This window comes from Gopherus flavomarginatus, chromosome 7, assembly GCF_025201925.1.
Source record: "Gopherus flavomarginatus isolate rGopFla2 chromosome 7, rGopFla2.mat.asm, whole genome shotgun sequence".
Taxonomy (NCBI): domain Eukaryota; kingdom Metazoa; phylum Chordata; order Testudines; family Testudinidae; genus Gopherus; species Gopherus flavomarginatus.
Window position 1 is genome coordinate 18,331,055 of NC_066623.1, and position 23,587 is coordinate 18,354,641.

Below are 23,587 nucleotides of genomic sequence, written 5' to 3' on the forward strand. Positions count from 1 at the left end.
TTTTCATTTAGGCCCTGATTCGGGGAAACGTCCCAATTCAGGCAAGTGTTTAAGTATATTTAAATTCCATTGAAGTCAATGTTAACATGTGGCTTAAGGGCTTTCCTGAATCTGGGTTTTGACTTAAATAGAAACTAAAGCCTGTAGCATAATAATCAAAACATTGTTACATTTGAGAAGACAGATGAAAACTAAGAAGATACTAAGAAGGAGAGTTTTTTAAATCTACGAGGCACAAAAGAAAATCTTGCAATGTTATAGGCGCATTACTAGATGGAGATGGTAAAATTGTTAATGATTCAGGAAAGGCAGATGTGTTCAATAAATATTTCTGTTCATTATTTTGAAAGAAGCGAGATGTAGTCATATCAATTGAGGGTGAAGTATTTTCCAGTCCATTAGTAATTGAAGAGGATGTTAGATGACTTCTCTTACGAAGAAACATTTTTAAATCAGCAGGCCTGGATAATTTACTCCAAAGACTCGTAAAAGAGTTGACTGGGGAGATCTCTCACCCGCTTGTGTTAATTATTAATAAATCTTGAAATACTTTGGAAATTCTAGTCGATTCTAAAAGAATACTGCTGTTGTGCCATTATTCCAAAAGGGCAAGTGGGATGACCTGGGAAACAGGTCAGTTAGCCTGACTTCAGTCCCAAGCAAAATAATGGAAAAACTGATAGGGAACACAATAAAAAATTAAAGGACAGGAATATAATTAATGCCAGTCAAACCTGATTTCATTCTCTGAGGTATTACAAGTTTGATTGATAAACTTCAAAGAAGTAGTGTACTTACTTCTGTAAGATATTTGACTTAGTACTGCCTTATTATAGCTGTTTTGGTCCCAGGACATTAGAGAGGCCTGAGGAACATGAAAGCTTGTCTCTTTCACCAAGAGAAGTTAGTCCAATAAAAGATATTGCTTCACCCACATTGTGTCTTTAGTACTGCATTACATTTATAATTAGCACAATATATCAATGGAGCATATTAAATGGATTAAGAACTAGCTGACATATCTCAAAAAGTAGTCATCAGTGGGGAATCATCAGTCAATTGTGGTAATTCTAATAAGGTTCCAAAGTGCTTGGTACTTTGCCTGACACTACTTAGCATTTTAATCAGTGATCTGGAAGTAAATATAAAATCACTGCTGCTAAAATTTGCAGATGACACAGATAGGCAGAATAGATAATGATCATATGGACCAATCTGAATGGGCCCAGGTCACCAAGAAATCCAAACAAAATATGTTTTAATACAGTCAAATGCAAACTTACTCATCTAGGAATAAGGATACAGGCCATATCTACAGAATGGTGGACTATCCTGTGAAGGGGCGACTCTGAAAAGGATTTAAGGGTCATAGTGGACAATAACTCAGTGTAGCTAGCTCCCAGTGTGATGCTATGGCAAAAAGGGCTAATGCGATCCTTGGTTGTATAGACAGGGGAGTAGGGAGATATTTATATCAACATATAGCATTACTGAGAATGATAGAGGATTACTGTTTGATTCTGGTGTCCACATCTTAAAAAGGATATTGAAAAACTGAAGAGGATGCAGAACAGCTACAAAAATGATTTCAAGGGCTGGAGAAAATGCCCTACAGTGAGCGACTTTAAAGCGCTATCCTTTTTAGCTGATTGAGGTGACTTGGTTACTGTTCAAGTACCTTCACGGGAAGAAAGTACCAGGTACTAAAGTGCTCTTTAATCCAGCAGATAAAGAACTGGTGGCTGGAAGCTGCAGCCAGACAAATTGACATTTGAAATTAGGCACAAATTTTTAATAGTAAGAGTGATTAACCATTGGAACAAACTACCAAGGGAAGTGGTGGGTTCTCCATCTCTTGAAGTCTTCAAATCAAGACTGGATGTCTTTCTGTTAGACATGTTTTAGCAAAACAAAAGTTATATGTTAGTCAAAGACAAGTTATTGGGCTCAATATATGAGGAACTGGGTGAAAATTAGTGGCCTGTGAGAGAGAGAGAAAGAAAGAGGAGGTCAGACTAGGTGATCTAATAGATTCTTTCTACCTTAAACTCTGTGAATATAATTGAGGCTGTTGATTAACATTATTTTAAATAAATAAATAAATATGATTCCACATTACTGTCAATTGGATAGAAATGAAATAGCTGAACAGAGAACATGGGGTACTCTTACGACCTTTATTTTTTTTCCCTTCTAGGAGCCAAAAGAGGAAGAAATGACTGAAGAAGAAAAAGCAGCTCAGAAAGCAAAACCAGTTGCAACTACTCCTATTCCTGGAACCCCATGGTATGTAGTTAATTCTCAGCGCACACCTTTGGTATTCCAATTTCTTTCCCTGTAGTATGTTGCAGCAGACATCTTGTTGGTGAGGAGTGTTGGTCCGTTGTTGGAACAGGAAACTGGGAATCAGAACTCATGAATTCTTTCCTGTCTCTTTCACTGACTCTGTTTCCTAGAGCCAATTAGATAATTTGCTTTGTCTCTTAACTGTCTGTTAAATAGTTCCAACGCTGTACCTGCCTTACAAGGGGAATGGAGCTTAAGATTTGTAAAGTTGTTTTAAAATCCTAAAATGAAATATACTTCAAAGTAACATTAACAGTATTATTGCAAGATCTCTAAATTGAGGGAAATGATGCCGAATCTCTGGAAGCAAAAATAGGACTGTGAAGGACAAATCTCTGTAGATCTTAATGTTAATAGGAATTCTGGGAATATTGTTTGACATTTGGATGTGTATTTGTCAACCACATTGGAGCCCTTCAGTTTGGAATTGTTGCTGGTCAGTGTGCTAATATGAAAGTAATCATGCTGTGAAATAGTAGATCATTGAACCTATTGAACGAAAGAAAATCATGGGTACTTGGAAGGATCTGTCTGCCATTTACAAGAAATGTATACACAAGTATTCCGAAAGGGCTTCCTGATGTGATAAAAAAATATGGCAGATATACACAATACAGATTAGAAAATATGGTGGGAAAACCTCTGTACCTCTGCTTGGTTTTTTATTTTTTTTAAAACATTTTCTTTTTCAAATGGTTGTCCACAAGATTCCATTTTTGGTCCACATGCACTCAGTGCATGGGAGATCAGATTCTTTGGTGGCTTTTGAGACCGCCGCTACCCCCCAGGTGTCCAAGGAGATAAAGAGAAAAGTAGGCCCAAGCATGTCTCAGTTCCTTCTTATTGCCTGTGGCAGCAAGAGAGAACCCTTACAGAAGTCATGCTTCTGTACGACTTTGTTGTAGACAGTTAGTGGTGAGTTAGTGTAGTTGTTACATTGTTAACTTTTAGTTTGACTATTATTGTTTTTTGTATTTTTTACTAACTTTTTTCATTGATAGTAGGCTCAGAGCCACCAGGAGTTATTCCTTCAGAAACTACTTTTTGAGCAGGAGAAGGCATGGGTCTTAGAGGATATGTACACACTGAGGTTGGAGGGTCCCAGAGCTTGGGCTGCAGCCTGACTGGATGTCTACACTGCAGATAAACAGATTCTTAAGCTGAGCCCTGTGAATCAGTCAGCCGCAGGTATCTAATTGCAGTGTAGGTATGCCCACAGGGACAAGGCCCTCATTGTCCTCCTCTTGTGTCCACCAATGTTGTATCCATATGTAGAAGCGTCCTGTTGTATGCAACCATATTCCCACAAGACAACCTCCTCTATCCCCATTTCAAGGGGTTAGATCCTTTTCTCTTAAGAGAGAGGAAGATCAACAGGCAAAGGTGGAGGACCAGTTGATCTCACAAGCAATTTTGTCTTCTTCCCCTGATGAGGCAGTCATCTCACCTTGTCCAACAGTAACTTTAAGGCATTTTGACGTCCACTGAAAGGAGCAGTTCAACTGAAGTTCAGAACATTCTACAGGAAAGTCTCAACAAGATTGACTTAAAAGCTAAATGGAAGAGGTTTCCTATTTGGACATCTCAGCATCAGTTATGTCTCCTTCAGCAACACCCATTTCAGCAAAATTGGACTATTTACTATCTCTGAAACCATCTTGATTTTTTCAGGTAGTTCCATAAAGTGTTCATCTCGCAGCAGTATATGCACATCACTCTCCTATCTAGGACTGCACTGTATTTTCACACCCTAGAGTGGGTATATTTCTTAAGGGCCTTATTCATGTTTTTCACCCAGTTTGTGAGACATAAGTATAATACTAACGGTGTTGATGGGTCCCCCATGTGAGCCAATTGCAACCTGCTCCCTATACCACCTATCAGTGAAACCTTCTTTTTTAGAAGACCTTTCACAGACTCAAAGGGAGAGAAGATTCAGGCCCTCATGGAAGGTACCCCTTTATATAGTGTTTCATAAGGACAGGTTTACTTTCAGGCCTCATTCCAAATTCCTAGCCAGAGTTGCTTCAGAGTTCCATATGAACCAGTGTATTCTTCTCCTAGTCTTCTTCCCCAAGCCTCATTAACCCCAGGGGATGTCATATTCTTGATATAGTAAGGGCATTGCCCTGTTACCTTAACAGGACGGAAACATTTAGGAACACACCTAGATTGTTCGTGACTTTGATAGGTTTAAGAGCCAGGCAGTATACGCAACGAGATTATCAGAATGGGTCTCCAGCAGTTGTTTTAAGAATTTCTTACAAGCTAGCCAAGTGAGATCCATCTAGCCACATGAGAGTTCATTTCACTAGAGCCCAGGCAACTTTTTCTGCCTGTCTGAAGAATGTACCTATTTCTGAAATGTATAGAGCAACCGTGTGGAACTCAATCCACGCATTTACAAGAAACCATTCTTTAGTAGATGGTTCCAAAAATAATGCCCATTTTGGTAGCGCTGTCCTACAGTCGTTCTTTAAATAGGACTCCTAGTACCTACCTCCGAGCAAACAGACAACTGCTGGTTAGTCGCCAAGAGTGGAACTGTGATTCTTTCGAGATGTTATCCACCTTGATTCCATGATTCACCGTCCTGACCCCTCTACTATAGAGTACTGCTCCTCTGGCATTCTGTATTGGCAAAGGAACTTAGGGTTGTTTGGGCCTGCGCCACCATTTATGTTCTCAAGTATGGGGATGTGAATCCATCTAGAGCTCGGATATGGCCTCAAAGGACACTGCTGGCAAAATAATCTGATCCCATGAGCATTGGGTGCACATGCACCTAGAGTGGAATCCATCTGGATCAGTGATTCGCAAACTTTTTTTTTTGTGGACCACTTGAAAATTGCTGAGGGTCTCGGCGGACCGCTTAATGATCTTTCCAAATGTTGTTTGTACTGTTAGCTAACTACTGTAAAACGCTTTGAGTAAAAGTGCTATATTAAAAAAAAACCTTGATGATGATAAACTTTTTTTGTTCTACAAATAAAAGCACACAACTCATATTTTAATATCAATAGTCTTACCTTTCTAATGCGATGCATGTGCCCTCTCTACCCTGCTGCTGCAGCCCCTGAGCTGGGGCTGGGAAAGAGGGGGTCTCTCCCTTTCTCCCCCTCTTCAGCAGCACCCTAACTGGGGCTGGGAAGGAGGCGGGGGTCTCCCCCGCCATACATCTGAGGCTGGGCAGGAGGGCCGTCTCTCCCTGGCAGCTGCAGCCCTGGGGCTGAGTAAAGTCGCCTCTTTCTCTAGCTGCTGCAGCCCTGCATGTCCCAAATTCCCTCCGTGCCCTCTTCTCACTCCACTGCCCCCTTTCACCTACCCCATATTACCCCAAGGCCACCACCTCACCTTACATGTGCATCTTCTCCAGGGTCCAGGCACCTAATTAATGAAGCCACACCTGCACGGCTCCACTAATTAGGGAGGTGGCCCTTCATTCTCTTGTGTGCGGCTGCCTAGGCACACACCTTAGAGGGAACTATCCGGAGACCACCTGAATGGAGCTCGCGGACCACTGGTGGTCCATGGACCACAGTTTGAGAACCTCTGATCTAGATAACCTCTTGAAGATCCACAGTTACTGTTAGATAAGTAACCATTCTTTGTGTCTAAATAAAGGAGCCTAATAATGATGTCATTTCTTTGCAAGTCCAGTTTAACCATTGATGTCTCTTTAATACCTGGGTCTTAGAACAATTAAAGTCAAGTCTCTATCTAAAGCTACCTCTGTAACCACTAACATAGTAAAGCAGAAGTTTTAACTTCAAAGCATGGTCTGTAAATTTCGAACAGCAGTGTTAAGATTGAATTTTCCCATCTGATGACTTTTTATCAAGGTAGCAGAGAGAGAAGGTTCCTTAGTACTAATATCTGATTCAGACTTCTAGAGCGAATACTTTTCCAGAGTGGTATTGGATTTTCTATGTCTTTTGGTAAAAATATTGGTAAAATTGTATTTTTGAGCTTTGAAGCCTATTACATAAACTACTAGGGGAAAAAACAGTTCTTCAGTTCTCTTCAGGGAAAATAGATATATCTTGTAGTTATGTGTTAAATATAACCTAGACATGACTATGACCTACATTCTGGTATCCTGTCGAGTAGTAGCAGGTGATCTCACCAGAACAGAAAAATCAGTCACGTGAATGGGAGCTAGACCAAAATAATACAAGGCACATTATTTCCTAAATGGAGATGTAGTTCAGGCTAGACTTCTACACATTTGGTGGAAACAACAAAAGCAGGTTAGAGGACAGATGAACTCAGAAGTGGCTTCCGTTCTGTCCCACAGAACTCAACTCTTCCAGTCTGTTGGTGTGTGGGTTTTTTTAATGTCTTCTCCTGTGGATATTTCCTCATGCTTCTCTAATGCTGCATACCGTTTTAAGAAGCAGCAGCTGCAGAATGAAAATTGAATAGGATCCAGTCAGTTTTATTTCCCCCACAGGGTTCTGATCAGTAGCAGTGACACTTTAATATTTTCAGTTTTACTCTTTGCTGGTTGAGAAAGCAGTAGTATCAAATGCAGAATCACAGCTCTATTGCTGAGTGAGTAGGATGGTACTGTGTTGTTTCTCATTTGGAAGGTTAGCTCTGCAACATTATAAAGCTGGGTTTTTTAACAAAAGCTTATATTCCGCAGAAATTGAAAGTTTTAGGCCACTTCCCAGAGAAAGTTTTCTACTGATGATTGTTGAGTGTGTGGGGTTTTTTAACCTGTTGAACAGCAGTATCATTCATTTAGCATCTGTTTGTTTTCCTCTGTTTCTGTAAAGCGGATAGTGAATAGCTGGAAGAGATTAGAAATCTAAATTCTTTGCAGGACAACATTAGAAAGCATTGTCTTTTTTTTCTGGGTGACTAAATATTTTCAATTCTCATGGGTGATATAAAGTAGGCATATAAAATGAATATAGATAAAACTAAACTTGGTGCATATGCATTCTGTTTCAAAATTCTTAGGTGTGTGGTATGGACTGGTGATGAGCGGGTTTTTTTCTACAATCCAACCACTCGTCTCTCTATGTGGGACCGGCCAGAGGACTTAATTGGAAGAGCTGATGTGGACAAAATTATTCAGGAACCTCCTCACAAAAAAGGAATGGAAGAAGGAAAGAAACAAAGTAAGAGGAAAATCATCATTATCAGTCCCCATTCTCCCCATCACCACCTTTATAGGATTAATAGAGAGGCAACGAACAACTTTTCGCCCAAGCTCCATTTTGTGCTTATTTTCAAAACGAGCATAAAAAATAAGTGATAGAACTGTAAGCTGGCTTTGAAAAATGAGGTGTAATTATGAAAACTGAGACAACTAAGTTAAAAAGCTGACTGGGATAATAAATTGCAGATATATAAAGTGCTTTAAAACAAAGGTCCAAGAGAATAAAGGGGATGTTAATGGCAGGAGAAATGTTATGCCTGATAAAAGAAAATATGTATGAAAACAGACTAAGGAACAGACATTCTTTATTGAGAAGAAAGGGAGAAATGGTTAAAAAAAATTATAAGGAAAAGGAATAGATTTTCAGTCCAACAAAAAGCAGACAAAGATCTAATCACAAAGATAAGACCGTAAAATACTGGAGCATTGAAAGAAGGGAATTAAATTAATGTTGACTGAAAAAATTCTGCAGTGATCAGAAATTGTGTTTATTTCTGGGGGTTGGGCAGCATTATTTTCTTTAAGAAGCTACTGAAAGACTATTTTGGGCATAATTTCTAATAAATCATCCAAGAATGATAGACTTGCGCATTTAAGAGGAAAAGGCTTTTTTTGGGTGGGGAAGTATAAGGGAGATGATTTAATTCTGAAGACAGTAATGCAGAATATTACTTTGCAATTAGAAGATATAAATGGGCTCCATGAAGCATTTACAAAGGCACATTTTGGCCTCAATTTTTTTTGGAAATGTGAGTTAGGTGTTTAATTCCTTTAAAATACAAAACTGACCACAAATCAGGTAGTGTCGTGTTTCTCAAACTTTTTATGCAGGCGACCCATTTGGACTTAAAAGAAAAAAATCACTAACCCCCCTCCTCACTAGAAAAAAATTGCAACCTTCAGCTGCATTCAGGGCAGAGGGCTTGGGGCTTCGGCCAGGCTGGGAGCTTGGGGCTCCACCACCCCGTGGGTAGTTCCCGCTTGCAGCTTTCTGCCCTCGTGAACCCAGTGAAGTAGAGTGGTGACCCACTGTTTGATAACTGCTAATGTTGTGTTTTCTTCCAACGTACACTAAATTGCGTCCCAGTCTTACAGTCAGATCCATGGGGGGTGAGGAAAGTGGGCCACCTACACAGTCCCCTGGGCTTCTTGCTGGGTTTAGGGATGATAGTTTGATTACTTAATTTTACTGAAATGAATGAGCTCAGCATTTTGAGTTTGTATATTTATGGTTCTGTTCTATTTTCTGCGTGCAAGTGTATAAAACACAAATGAAAATAGAGTACTTAAATCTTGTTATGGGAAAAGGATTTTAAATGTAATTAGAGAGCAGATTTCATAAGAACTAATCCCTTCTGTTGAATGAATGGAAAACAGAATATGGAAGAGAATTGTTTTGTGGCTAATACAAAACCAGGGGATTGGCACTTGCTATAACAATCTGATTTATAGGGGCAATTAAAGATGGAGACTTAAGCATAATGCCATAGTGACAAACATTATCAAGCTCCGATGAGATTTCTCTAAAACTGAATGAAGAATTGCATCTAATTTCCTTCAAAATAATGGGTTAAAATTGTGATCGGGCAGCTTTATATGGTATGCAAGAGGCTTCAGGCATAAGTTGTGAACTTTTCTTCATCTAGAAGACTGTTAATGAAACTTATCTTACAGTTAAAGAAGATCATGAATCAGCAGAGGAAACAAATGATGATGAGCCTATTAAAACAAAGAAGCGAAAGTAAGTTATTCTTGAAAACACTTATATGGACTTAGTCTAGATATAGAAGGCTCTGTCCGGTCTCAGCGGCACTCATGCAACCCTGTTGAAGGCAATGGCATTGCCTGGGTATAACTGAACAGGATTACTTTAGATTTCTGCTACCTTTCTTGCTAATGTTACTTAGTTAGAGCTGGATAGAATTCATGTTGAGAGAGAATTCCATCTTCTGTGGAAGTCATAAATAATAAATGTGTGTTTGTGATAGAAGCTATCTGTGATAGCCTGATCTCCCTCAGGAGCATTTTGAGCTGTCTTTATGTTATACAGTTCTGTGGTATTAGCATATGCCACTCATTTGCCCAGCTTGTGTTCACTCTATTTGCACAAGTTTTTGTTGCCCAAAAAAGACAGTAGTATGGATTTTTGAGCTGGAGTTTTTTTCTATAAAAAGGCTGTTTTGACTGTGCCAAAACATCAAGAGTGATTGTTTTTGCTCTGTTTGGTTTGCAGAAAATCAGGGCAAATGTTATTGCTCCTAGAGCTATGTGCCTTGTTACAAGTATAACTACTCCCATCTTGGTATTTTGTGTCATTTGATGTAATCATGAATTAGATCCTGGTTATGACTGTGAGAATTTAGAATAATACTTCTGGGAACCAAGAATGTCTCAGTAAATATCCCTAGAGGAGCAATGTATTTTTAAAAAATGTCTTAACAAAGTGGATTATTTGGTGGTGTGGTTTTTTTTTTTCCCCCTTTGGCAGTTCTCCCTCTTAAACTCAATTTGATCTACATTATAAATGTTATGAACTTACTCAATCGTGTCCTTTTAACTCAATAAACAGAGCCTGGTGTTTTCAACAAAGAGGTAGAATGTAAAATAATATAAAACAAAAGATGGATTAAACCTACTTTTCTTTTTAGTGATTTTACATTTTCTTTTGATTTGCTTGATAATACTTAATCTGAATGCCTTGTTTGTGTTTGTTCACTCTGATGTTTCAGTCTTTGACAAACGTCTTGCAGTGGTTTGTACAAGCCTATATTTCTGGAATGAGCTAAAATTTATGTTCTATTTGTGATGCAGTTAGATATCTTAACTGCACTGTTAACATCACTTCTAAGAGGATACTGTATGTTTCATTTTTACAGGAAGGATGACAACAAAGACATTGATTCAGACAAGGAGGCTGCCATGGAAGCTGAAATTAAAGCTGCACGTGAGAGGGCCATTGTCCCACTGGAGGCTCGAATGAAACAGTTCAAGGATATGCTGCTAGAGAGAGGGGTTAGAGGAACTATCCTTTTGATAATAAAGTAGAACCTTGTTAATTCTTACTTTGCTAATTTGCAAGCCTAATAATTCTCATACACACAAAAGCAGTCTCATCCCACTTCTGAGGAAAGATTGAACACGAGTTGGGGCTGTGATTACTAAAATCATCACAGTTATCCTAAATAATTAAAACTGAACTACGTTGTCAGAATAAGTGAACCAAATATTCTGATGCATTATCTTTTCCTTTCATATCTCCTGATTCTTTAAACCACAATCAGTGTGAATTAGCATGATTTTGTTATATATTTAATTTTCCAATGTTAGTTTTCAAGTTTCAACAGTGTGCTGCTGATGTACAGGAAAGAGAAGGGGATAAATCCCTGCCCCGAAGACTTTTCTTTTAAAAAAAGGGTGTAGTATGTTGACAAGTCAGAACATAGATAGGGAGGTGGAGATTTTTCAGAGGCACAGAGGTCATATCAGGCACCCAGTATCCACTGAAAATCAGTGGGAATTGAGCATCTCATTCCTATTTGTTTTTTTAAAATCTTCCCATGATCACAACATGAAAGGAGAAAAACTTTCACCTCATCTTTCCTTAAACTATTCTGCTAACATTGAAAACTAGCCATTTCTTTTTTAATTAAACTGAGTTTGAGGCTTGTTCAATACTTATTGACTTTTATAGATGCACTGGCTTCCTAGAATGGTAGTAATGTTTATATGCAAAAGAGAAGAGGTTCCAAATTTGAAGTGATGCCTGTACATCTTTTGTTTTGATCCACAGCAGTGCCATTTTAGGGTTATTCCAAAAAAACTCAGTTGAAATCAGCTTACAGATAGGCATTTTTTCAATACAAAGATCCATTTGTGTATGAGAAACTTTTAATATAAAAACTCAGAACATTTTAGTGAAGGAACAGAGCAGTCATGGGAAATCAAAATGCAAAGCTTGAAGGTTCTCTTCTGATGTAGTGATTTTTAAATGCCACGCAGTAGTGGTTATTTTAATGAGTAATTAGATGTGTGTTACTTCTGTGTAATTATGTAGAAGTTTTCAGAGCCAATTAGTGTGGAAATTTGCCATGCTAACCTCCCACCGCTTGTCATCTATTAGTGATGAAAACTTCAGGATGGATTTTGGTTATGTCTTCTTTTTAACAGATGTCCTGTAGATTTCAAGCAAAATACACAACCTTTGTATCTTTGGGGGAACTTAATTACCAGGCAAAATCCAGTCTATTTTTTACTTTTTAAAGGTTTCTGCCTTTTCAACCTGGGAGAAGGAGCTGCACAAGATAGTTTTCGATCCTCGGTACTTACTTCTCAATCCTAAAGAAAGGAAACAGGTAATAGAAAAGGTTAATTAACTTCAAGACATACATATCATTAAAAATAATCTTTGAGTGGAAGTATAGTCCTTTTGGGACCTGTATTGCAAATGGGTTTTTTTTGTTTTTTTGTTTTATGCTTTATTTTCAACAAAGAGAGCAGGAGCTGTTACTTCTCTGGTGATAAGATTCATTTCATGCTGCAATGATAGATAGATATCCAGGAGGCTGCCAAAAAACAGGTGCAGCAGAGAGCATCTTCATTGTCACACCAAAATATTAATAGAATGAATAATGAACACATTAAAAATCTGAGCAATGAAAAATTCAAGCACAGGCTTTATTATAAGGCAGACTCAGTTCAGAAATCCTTTCCCCAGATGAAGGAAGAAAAGTGAAAAAGATTGAAAAGCTTAGGAGAGGAATAAGCCCCTTTCTCTTAACATTTTACCCAGAAATGGTTCAACTTTATTTTTGTATTACTATATTTAAATCCTCCAAGTAAGTCTCAGGTTAACAAACAAGTTATGGGAGGAAATGTTCATATGAGGACAAATCCTACTGTATTACACCACTTCCCATACATGCAGTGGGAATGGATTCTGAGTGTATTACAGAAGCTATTCCAATCTCTACATTACTGTTGCTATGCAAATATGTGAGTGTTGCATAAATGGATGGTCTCTGTTATAATGGTAATTAATCCCTTAGTGTAAGTATTCAGGATTATAAAATGTATCAGTTGTTTGGGGAAAGGAGAAGTTCTGTTCTCTTGTAAAGAGGTATCTAACAAGGGTGGATTAGTAATTCCTTCCAAAATAATGGGGTATTTGTATAAATATATAAGAATGAATGAGAGGGAAATGGTATTGGTTATTTTGGATATTTGAGTACTGCCAGGGTACATCTACTAGCAGAACTGGGAAGGTATGGTAAAATGGCTTCATTTGGAATTGTTCTGCAATTGGAGAATTAGATGTTGGGCCCGGGCCCCAGGGGGTCATACAGAGACCACCCATGAGTGTGAGATTTCTTCACTAATATGAGGTCAGATTTGCAGGTTTGCTAGGCCAAAGCAGGCATACTCTTCCACAGACTAGTTGGGTAAACTCTGCAAGTTGAAACACATGAAGTTTTCTTTCTCCATCTGCCTTTTCCTCATAGGGGATAATATGACTCCAAATTTGGACATCTTATGTCTTATTGGTATTTCTCTAGGTATTTGACCAGTATGTGAAGACCAGAGCAGAAGAAGAGCGCAAGGAAAAGAAAAACAAAATAATGCAGGCCAAGGAGGATTTCAAGAAAATGATGGAAGAAGCAAAGTTTAATCCAAGGTAGGTGGCTTATTTCACATTCACATGTGAAAGCTTTTGCCAGGTCAAAATACACTTTATTTTTCAGTGGGTAATTTAACCCCTCTTTTGCTCCTTTCAAAACTGTAAAAGAAGGGGGAAATGAACTCTGGGAAAATCTTGGGCCTGTTGAAATGTATTATTTTCTTCTGCATGTTTATAGGCTCCCTAACCAACAGAGTGCTGGAATTTGGGGGTTTTGATGTTTGATATATTATAATTCACTGGTTCAGAATGTGAAAAAATCCCCAGCACATGGCTGGATGATGAGAAAGGGCTCATTTTTTTTTTTTCAGTGAGTGTTCTCATGCAGCTCTTGTAGCCTTTGCAGATCATACTGGCCTGTGAGAAGTTTTCCTTATAACAGAAAATCACTGTGTACGTGTTTGGGTTTGTTTGTTTTTGTTTTTACCTTCAATGAAAAAGTGTATATCGTGTATTTGTGGATGTGTAGATATCCTACACAGTATTACAGAAAACACTAATTCTGCAGTATAAAAATCACAGTGAATCTATGCCATCCAGGGGTATCTATCACACTAAGTGTTTTGGTGTTTTTAGCATGGATACTAGATATTCAAGATTATGGTTCCAAGATGCCTGAATTGTTCATGTTCATAGTTCTCGCCCAAACAACTCATAGCCATCCTTATGTCACTTAATAGCTTATAAGGATTATATTTTACATTAAATGTATGTCAGTGTCACTTCTAACCTGGATCAGACAGGAATTCTTTTATGTTTAAACAACGGTTCATTTGATTCACTTCAACTTCATGGATTCAGCGACATACGCTGAAATGTGCTGGAAGCCAGCATGTGCAGGCTTTAGGCTAACCAGCATAATTGACTTCACATCTGTAAAAACAATCCTCAATCAGCAGTGTCTTTAGACATCCAGTAAGGGAAATTGTCAGGAAGATTACATTTTTGGCAGCTGTGAGATTTTGAGTATTTAAAATACATGAATGGGTGTGCTAAATATGTCCTTCAGAAGGATTGACTTTAGTACTTTGCAATCCAAGAAAAACTAAAACTCTTATCTCTGTGAGTGTTTGTTTATACCAAGACAAAAGCTGTTTTCGCATAGAAAAAATATAAAAATGGGAGAGAAGAATATGATCTCCAGGTGAGGGACTTCATGTTTTGTTTTAGCCTATCCTTCATCTTGTAGTGTCAGTTGTTTGTCTAAGGCATTGCTGCACTTCCATGTGTGTCAACTACTTTAAAAAAAAAAATCTATCCCAGTCTAACATGCTCAAGTTTGTATTCCACTTTTTTTATACAGCTCGTGTTCTTCAGTATAGCTGTACATTCACTTTCTAATCTTTTTGAACAAGCTATCAAATTTTCTTCTTTTTTTAATTTACCCTACAGCAACAGTAGGTGGGATTTTCCAAGTCTAATTATTTCCATGCTGTGATGAACACATTCGTATGATTATAAGTGTCTCACGTATTCTTGGGGCCAGATTTGCATCAGATCTTGGAAAAAGCACAGTAGTGTTTTTTTTCGAGGTAAGTGGCAGTACTATATTTACTGCACATCTGAGATTGGAATCTGGCCCTGGAGGTGAGAGAACTGTAAAGAAAATGCTACACAGATAATGGGTGGAAAGCCCTGCACTACTGCACCTGCTCAGTGTTAAAAATATCCCAACTCCTTATGTCATAAGGTTAAACTATATAATGTTCATTGCAGGAAAATTAATTTATCCAGTGTTCTACATTTACTAACACCAAATATTGAATTTCCCAGTGTCACTCTTAGCACAGTTTGGCTGCAAGTGAGTGCATGTAAATTTTAGATCGCACAGCCATGAAATATCTGGATAGGCTGCACTACAGTGTTAATCCCAAGAAGTTAAGGTGTTCTAGACAGTTGAATTAAGTAAATTTATTTTCGTTTGTTGCATTGTAATCTTTTTTCCCTAAACCTGCACACTTGCACGGATAATTTAAGTATAAGTCTTGAGCAATATTTTTCTTTGTGTCTTCTTAACCCAACTCCTCTCTGTAGTTTATTGATCAATTATCTGCATAGTGAGAAGAGAGTTTTTTTAATTGTATTTTGGCACGTGATCTAGCAGAAGAGATGGTTTTTCTGCTGAACCTACTTCACAGCAAAGATAGCTCGAACAAATCAGTTCACTTGCCATTTTGTTACAGAGCTACTTTTAGTGAATTTGCAGCCAAGCATGCTAAAGACTCGAGATTCAAGGCAATTGAAAAGATGAAAGATCGAGAGGCCTTGTTTAACGAGTTTGTCACAGCGGCAAGAAAGAAGGAGAAAGAAGATTCGAAGACCAGAGGTGAGAAGGTAAGGTGGTTTTAGTTCCAGTGGCGTGAGTGGTGGGGGCTTGAATGAGATGGGACAAAGCCAGTACTTGGTTTCCAGGGTTCTTTCACTGAGATTTTTATTCCCCAGCCTTACAGCTTTTAAAATACAAATACTTGACTACTCCTTGTTTTATGGCCTTTTAAATTAATCTTACTAATTTTGCAGGTATATCAACTTCTAGGCAATGCAAATACACTGATAATTCATTATATTTAAAATAAATAAATAAATAAACCCACAAGCCACATCATGCTGTTTTTAACTGGAATGATACTTGTCTTTTTTTAAAAAAAGGTGACATCCTGGAGGATGAAAAGGATGCTTGTCCTCTTTGGGTAGAAAATCTAGAACTGGCCATTCTCTCAGTGTTGGCAATAAGATTTCAGAATTCTTTGTAGACTAGTCCATTTAAATTTTAAAAAGCTGCTTTATCTTCTTTTCTACCTAAAAGGTAGCACTTTAGTGACTTTCTAATCTTTCAGTAAACATACCTTAAGTATAAATTACTGCTTATCAGAATTAAAGGTCGACTATTAAAGATTAATGAATTCCAAATGTCATTTGGCTGTGATGTCAATACTCAGGAGCAAGCGCTCACCACTGGGAAAACAGAGTGCTATGGAGGTGGCATCAATAGTGTTACTATCAGAATATGCAGCCACTTTCCTAAATGTCCCTGTGTGTTGTGTGAATGATGAAAAATAACCTCTGAAGCCTAATCATTTTTGACATTTAAAATCTCCAACATTTATTGTGTAAAACAGAGCTACTGTAAATTCCACTTATTAGGAAGCAGTGGTGAAAGAGTAGCACTTGTAGAAGATAAAATGCTGTGGCATACAAGAATTGGAATAGTTTAATAATTGAAATAGCAATTTTGGATAAATATTTCCAAAGTCAAGAATTTGATTCTTCTAATTAAATGCATTATTGGCTTTTAAATTACATTTATTCGATTGCTGATGTTTTCAATAAATGATTATGCTTTCAGAGAAAACGAATGAAATCTAATTGAAAACTATACCTAAACTTTTACATACTATATTTGAACCACAAATGTGGAATTTTAAAACACTGTTTTTGCACCATAGCAATAGTCTAGTTGAAAGTTTAAAGAGATGTAAATGCTTTTAGTTTTAATATTGCATGATTATTCTGAATTAGACAAGTTAAAAGAAGAAAGACTGTATTTCTTTTTGTACTTGAAACTAATGTTCTTTCTCCAAAAGCCTTTTGTAACCATTTTATGTATTCTGTTTTATAACAAGTGGATAGACTTTACAGTTATGTGCTGTGCGGCCTGTCAATCAGTTCAGTCTGACAGCTGTCAATCACTGACACGCAAAGTATTATGGGATTCCCTAGTGAGGAAAGAATTGGTATCTCTGTGTGGTGACTTTAGCCTCCCGCAGTTCCGGTACTTTACATTTTTTTAGCTTTTTCCTTGTGAAGTGATGAGAGTTGTGCCCAGAATTTGTTGACTGAAAAAAAAAAAATCTAAATACACCTGCAGTATTTTCAGCCTTATATTTGTTTGCTTTTAAAAAAAAAATGTAAAATAAAATAAGGCAGCTAAATTGTAAAGTGAAGCTTTCTCAGCCAGTATTAAAAATCCAAAGATTTTCTATAAAGAAGGTAAGCTCTTCACAGAAATCTTTAAAGTAAGAGTTTGAAATATTGTTTTGATTTCCTCAGTTGAGATTTATTATACTAAACAGTGCCATGGAAGCCTCTCTTTCAGATGGTCATATAGTCCTTTTTATCACTGTAATGAGTCAAATCTTGCCCACCTTTACTCATATGAGTAAGTGGAACTCCATAGGTACTATTCAAGTGAGTAAGGTGAGTGAGATTTGGCTCTGTGTGTGAATTTTCATGGTGAAGAAATCAAGGAATCAAGTGTAATATGGGCTGGTAACATGGAAGCTTTTCTGCAAGTTGTCGTCATACTGACCCAGAACACTTCCTATCTTCCTCTGGCCTCTCCTCAAAATAGACGTTGCAAGAAAACTAGCATAAAAGGCCAACAAACTCAATCTAAGCTGAAGTCTCAGCTATATGTATACTCACTTTGCCAAGATTATAAGGTTAGTGCATTAATTTTGTTCCCTCTAACCCTTATTAATAGCTTCCTACCTGCCATTCTGCTCTAGTTTAGGCATTGCACTCTGTTCTTTCTCAGTTCAAGACACTTAAGTTGGCAATACTTTAAGCCCTTACATAGGCAAGATGACAACATTTTGTCAAGTTATTGTTTTAATTAATAGCTTGTTAACATCCTGCCCCACCTACTGACTTGAGGCGGCCTGTCTTAGTGCACTGCCTTGTGCCATGTGCATATAACCAAGGATGTTTTTGGGTGCTGAAACAGTCTTATACTGTCCTCTGTGTTAAGACTGAAAATGGCATTGCGTTTTCTGAGGAAGAAAGCTACTGGCTACATGATCGCATTTACTACTAAACAGGCCAGTAGTAAAGTAACAGTCAGCTAAAACCATGTCTGTTCCTTCCTGGCTTAAGAAAAAGTATTAGGTTGTGAGATCATGCTGGCTTTAAAGAAGGAGAGGAGGGACGACAGCTAACTGTTTCTGTAGTAACACGGAAAAATGTTCTTTTGATTCTTGAGCTGGAGCTAGTGCCAGTGTATTACTATTTGCAGTTGTGCTTTGGTTGTGCAGTGTTTTAGTCTCCTTTCTCCATGTAAGAGGAACCACTGCATATTGTGGACTCTCACTCATCATGTTCTCAGGATGGATTAATGAATAGCCAGTGACTAGTGTAAAAAGGAAGCAGAAATACTGTCTCTGTCTCTGTGTAGATACATATTACAAAAGAGTGTTCCTGTTTACACTTTGACCAATAAGATACCCTTACTTTTATAGATTTCTGTAGTAACATTTTAAAACGCCTTGCTTTACATTTTAAATGTAAGTTCCTAATGCTCATGGCTTAGAAAGCTTCGTATCTTGATACTGCTTGCATGTTTTATTTAAGATCAATTCTGGAACAACATACAGCATTTTATAAAATAAGTAAAAGGTTTTGCTTTGCATCTTGTTCAACACCCTAAAGTAGAGTTACAGTGCTGTGGGTGAAGAGTTACAAACTTATTCACTGTAACATTAAGGAGTTGTTTCCTAATCTCTATTGTACTTGTCTCCTGTCTTGAGACAGCACAGGAAAAGTCTATAAAGTTTCTTACAAACTTAAGCAATAAAAACACTGTCAAGAGCCAAGTTCGTTAGTGGGGAAGCCTGCAGAATATTGGCTCTGATCTTCATTTTACCCTAATATATGGTAATAACTATATATGTCATTTTAAGAGACCTAGAAGGTTTCAGTTAGCTGATAAGGCACACACTTTGATAGCCTTACATTAGTCTTCAACTCCCATTGTTAACCTCTGTATGTGGGAGCTGAGACTTTTGGGGGAATGCAAAATATATAGCCAAGCCAGCCCTAGCTAGGTACTAGTATTATGCTACAGCAAAGGAACTACTTATGGTCTTGTTCCTGTGCCACCAGGGGTTGGTCGTGCTGTGAAGGCAGCATGCTTAACCCTGGGTAGAGAGTGCTTTGTGCTATTGAGTGGGCTCTAGCCCTTCAACAAGTGATGTCAACTGGCCTCTCAAGGGATGGCTTGTTCTCTTGATTGAGAAAGATGGTGGCTTAAATGCCAGGGCCTTGAGAGTTTGAAGTGGTTGGAATTAAAGAAAAAATCCTAAAATCCCAAAAGGGACATGGAGGAACATCCACCCCAGGGATAAAAATCTTTACTAACTGTATGGTAGCTGCCCTTGCAACTGCTGATGCAATGTTGTATCGCTAGTTTGGTTCTTCTGTCCTGAGGTCCAAAGTTAGCATTGGACCAGCTCTATTAGTCCTCCATAATGTTGTAGCTATGTACAGTGTTGAGGGGTTTATTATATGTAACATGCCATTTCCATTTTTTAAAAGAAGTAGCTACAAATATTTATTTATGCTTGAATAATATATTTTAAATTTAACTGCTGAATTACAGCATTTGGGCACCACTTTTGAATATATCTGTCTTAAGACTATAGACTTAAGCTCTATATATCTTTGTTCAGTTAAAAAAGTTTTAATGAAATGTAACAAATCCCATTATTGATCTTAAACAGGAGGTCTTTGTACTGTTTGCTGGTTAATCGCAGATTCAGTATATACCTCCATCCACTGTATTCTTGAGGCATGAACCCATGGGTATTTGTGCTGCCTAATTAGGGCTCTGCTTAAAATCTAACTAGCTTCTGTGTCATGGATGCCCTGTAATACTGGTTTGTGCAGTACAGAAGTTGGAGGGATTATATTTTAAAAGCTCAACGAGAAAGCTTAAATTAGAGTAGAGCAAGAAAACTAAGTGTGTGGATGAATATTTCTTTGATATACAGCTCATCTTAGACTTTGATAGTCTTCCTAGTGTTTCAGTTTTAATATATTTCACAAAAATTATACCTGAAGTGGATTTTAGAGATAATTAACTCTAAAATTCAATATACTTTTAGAGATTTTGATGTTCTAGTATGTAAAATTCATATAGTTCGCTTCGTTGAGGTAAGTCTGCCTCTTTTTCTATTAGCAAACATTCAGGAGTCCTGTTACTCATTAATTGTTTGTTTTTTCTTCTTCTGTCTAAAATATAGATTAAAATGGACTTCTTTGAACTACTGTCTAATCACCACTTGGACAGTCAGTCTCGCTGGAGCAAAGTGAAGGACAAAGTAGAGACTGACCCCCGTTACAAAGCAGTGGATAGCTCTTCACAGAGGGAAGACCTTTTTAAACAATACATTGAAAAAATAGCTAAGGTATGTGTGTAATAGTTAGGTGCTGCATACTACTTTCACTGTTATCTACACTGTTAATATATTTAAGCAATTTGAGAGACTTGTAATGCTGTCACTTTTGTAGTGATACACATGGAATGCAACCAGACCAGCAGAGGTTTCCTTCTTTCATGTGGTTTTCTTTCAGCTGAACTCCAGTTGGCTCATACGCAGTGCCTCCATCGCTTCTTCCACTTCTATTTCATGTTCCTACCTGCCTCTTCAAGGAGCTAATGCCATGAATGAGAAGTTAAAAATAGTCTAACTAGCAGTAATTTCCACAGCAGTTTGCAGTTGAGTTTGTCGCTACAGGGGGGAGCATGCTTCGTAGAGTGGCTGCTCTCTGATCTGTTTCCTTCCCCAACTCCCATCCAGTGAAGATCCAAACCTGCAATGGTCACTTAATAGCACTTAGTTATTATATAGAGGTTTTAATCCATAGATCTCAAAACACTTTATAAAGGAAGGATTATCTCCATTTTACATAAAGAGCAAAAAGGTGAAGTGACTTGTTCAGGATGTCACAGCAGTCCAGTGCACAGTCCATCAGACAACATCATTTTCCCCTCTCTTTCAGTTGTATTAGTTTTGAATATTTATTTTTACAAGATATTTCTGGGGGCTCAAAAGCAGTATACAATTCAGCTCCTTTGCTTTCATGTGCTTGAATGGAGGAGGGGAACATCTGTCCCAAATAGGTGGGATGGACACAAGATTTATCTGTCATACTTGAACTGAATAGCCTCATCATTCAGACAATCATTTTGAGGTTTGATTTCTCCTCCGTGGGATGGGTTGAGGCATGTCTCTTTAAGGCTGTAAATGGTTGAATTGTCTTTGACATTTTAAAGCACAGCATTTTTAATACTGCTGTTGAGCTTTTCCTCCACTTTAAGTTCACAAGATAAAATCTTTAGCAAGAATAGCTTTTAGTGTTGCCAGCCAGCACCCTGTCTACACTATGCCTCTCAACATTGCTAACATTGCCAGTAAGTCAGTGTTAGCAACAGAAGGAATTCTCTCAAAAATGCCCTAAGTGCAGACAGACCTTGGTAGTTCAGAAGTGGTGTATTTCATTTTTACCTATTTCATAAATGACAATCTGTTTAATGATACTCATCCTCTTGTTTCCATTAACTGTTAAACCTTTAAATTGTTTGACTTGCTAATCAAAATATGAAAGATGCTACCTCTTTATATGTTGTTAATGGGGAAATATTATGCTCTTGCTTCTGATTCAGAATTTAGACTCCGAAAAAGAAAAGGAGTTGGAAAGGCAGGCTCGCATTGAGGCAAGTTTGCGTGAACGAGAAAGGGAGGTTCAGAAAGCTCGTTCTGAGCAGACCAAGGAAATCGATAGAGAACGTGAACAGCACAAACGAGAAGAGGCTATCCAGAATTTCAAAGCGCTTCTATCTGATATGGTGAGGCTTGAACATTTCTCTCTCTCATTTGATTACTGTAGGACTTTATCTTTGCCAGAACAGTTCATCTAGTTGTTACGCTAATAAAGAAATAAGTTCCCTGATTACACAGCAGCACATTAGCACTTGTAGTGGTTAAACTTCTGTTTCCGTGATAATTTATTTTTTCAGGATTTTTGTCTTTCTGGGAAAAATGCTTCAGCCTTACAGTTGGTGCTTGAGGTTTCATCCAACTAGTGCATTCTTAGAATATTACCAAAAAAGGCAATTAAAATTGTAAATACTTTGTACTAGAAACTCTAATGCATATTTTGGAAATGGAGATTTATTGATTCAAGAACATTCTCCTCACCTCGTTTGTCTGCCCAGCTCATGCCCCCAGAATGGCAGAGCAGTCCAGATAGGATATATCTATCTCCATCTGAACTGATGCACAGTGAGACTCTGCAGCATGAGGTTGGCATTTGACAGTAGCTAACTGCATGAAAGCTGTCATTCTCTCTTACCCCTCTTACCAAATGCAGTTTTAATTCAGATAAAAGTTGATGATGAAGTATAAGCTAAGCGTTTGAAGCATTGTCTGATAATAAAACAGAGAAAGAACATAGTTTTTGTAAAATGTAAATTTTTGTATCAGGTGAGATCTTCAGATGTGTCATGGTCCGATACTCGGAGGACGCTCCGAAAAGATCATCGGTGGGAATCGGGCTCTCTGCTAGAAAGAGAAGAGAAAGAGAAGCTTTTTAATGAACACATTGAAGCACTTACCAAAAAGAAGAGGGAGCATTTTAGGCAACTTCTGGATGAAACTTCAGCGGTAATAGACTTGTGCATGAATGCCCAGTACAGCTGATGAAAACAAGTGTCTAGAAATGGAAATGACCACTTATGAGGTGGAAGAAAAACTTCAAAGCGTTTCTATCTGATATGGTGCTTCTCTCTGATAAGAGCTTAATGCCCTCAAATCAGGGGCACCATGAGATTGCTAGTCAAGTAGCAAGAATTTGTAATAAATACATGGGGGGGGAACCATAATACTGGAGAATAGTGTATTTTAAAGAGGAAAGAAAGGAATCTGGGCAATTACAGGCCTGTTAGTCTGACCTCCATAGTAAACAAGGTTTTAGAGCAAATTGTGAAGAGAAGAGTAATTAAATTTATAGAGTTAAATGATAACTGGGATGTAATGCAATATTGGCTTACAAAAGGTACAGCATACCAGCCTAACTAGATTTCCTTCTTCTGAGAGAATAACTGATTTTGTAGATAAGGGAAGCGCATCTGATCTGATATACATGGACTTCAGTAAAGCATTTGGCATGGTACCTTATGGGAAATGATTAGTTAAATTAGGGAAGATGCAGATCAGTACAAGTATTGTAAGATGAATAAGGAATTTGGCTAAAAGGAGAAGGCGGCAGCAACGAATTGTGCTGTAAGGTGAATGATCAGATTGGAGGGAAAATTCCAGTGGAGTTCCTCAAGGATCAGTCTTGGGACTGGTTTTATTCAATATTTTTATTAATGACCTTGGTACAGGAAGTAGGAGTGCTAATGAAACTTGCCGATGATACAAAGTTGGGAGTCAGTTGCCGACACAGAGGAGGGCCGGAATATTATACAGGAAAATCTGGATGACTTTGAAAACTAGAGTGACAAATGGGATGAAATTCAGTAGTACAAAGTGCAAGGTCTAATAAGAGTTTCTACTACAAGCTGGGGGCTGATTATTTGGAAGCAACAGAGGAGGAGAGACGTGGTGTGTGGGTCG

At 37.9% G+C, this 23,587-nt stretch overlaps 1 protein-coding gene across 6 annotated transcripts in view; it reads left to right on the top strand.

The window, feature by feature from the left end:
* TCERG1 (transcription elongation regulator 1) overlaps positions 1 to 23,587 on the top strand; it is a 49,633-nt gene that overhangs the window by 20,714 nt on the left and 5,332 nt on the right. For all 6 annotated transcript variants that reach the window (XM_050962562.1, XM_050962563.1, XM_050962564.1 and 3 more), the window contains 11 exons: positions 12 to 41; positions 2,198 to 2,286; positions 7,315 to 7,475; positions 9,191 to 9,257; positions 10,393 to 10,528; positions 11,779 to 11,868; positions 13,069 to 13,187; positions 15,374 to 15,524; positions 20,210 to 20,374; positions 21,634 to 21,816; positions 22,454 to 22,633. In XM_050962562.1, the coding sequence (XP_050818519.1) occupies positions 12 to 41; positions 2,198 to 2,286; positions 7,315 to 7,475; positions 9,191 to 9,257; positions 10,393 to 10,528; positions 11,779 to 11,868; positions 13,069 to 13,187; positions 15,374 to 15,524; positions 20,210 to 20,374; positions 21,634 to 21,816; positions 22,454 to 22,633 (1,371 nt within the window). The remainder of the gene's footprint in view (positions 1 to 11; positions 42 to 2,197; positions 2,287 to 7,314; positions 7,476 to 9,190; positions 9,258 to 10,392; positions 10,529 to 11,778; positions 11,869 to 13,068; positions 13,188 to 15,373; positions 15,525 to 20,209; positions 20,375 to 21,633; positions 21,817 to 22,453; positions 22,634 to 23,587) is intronic.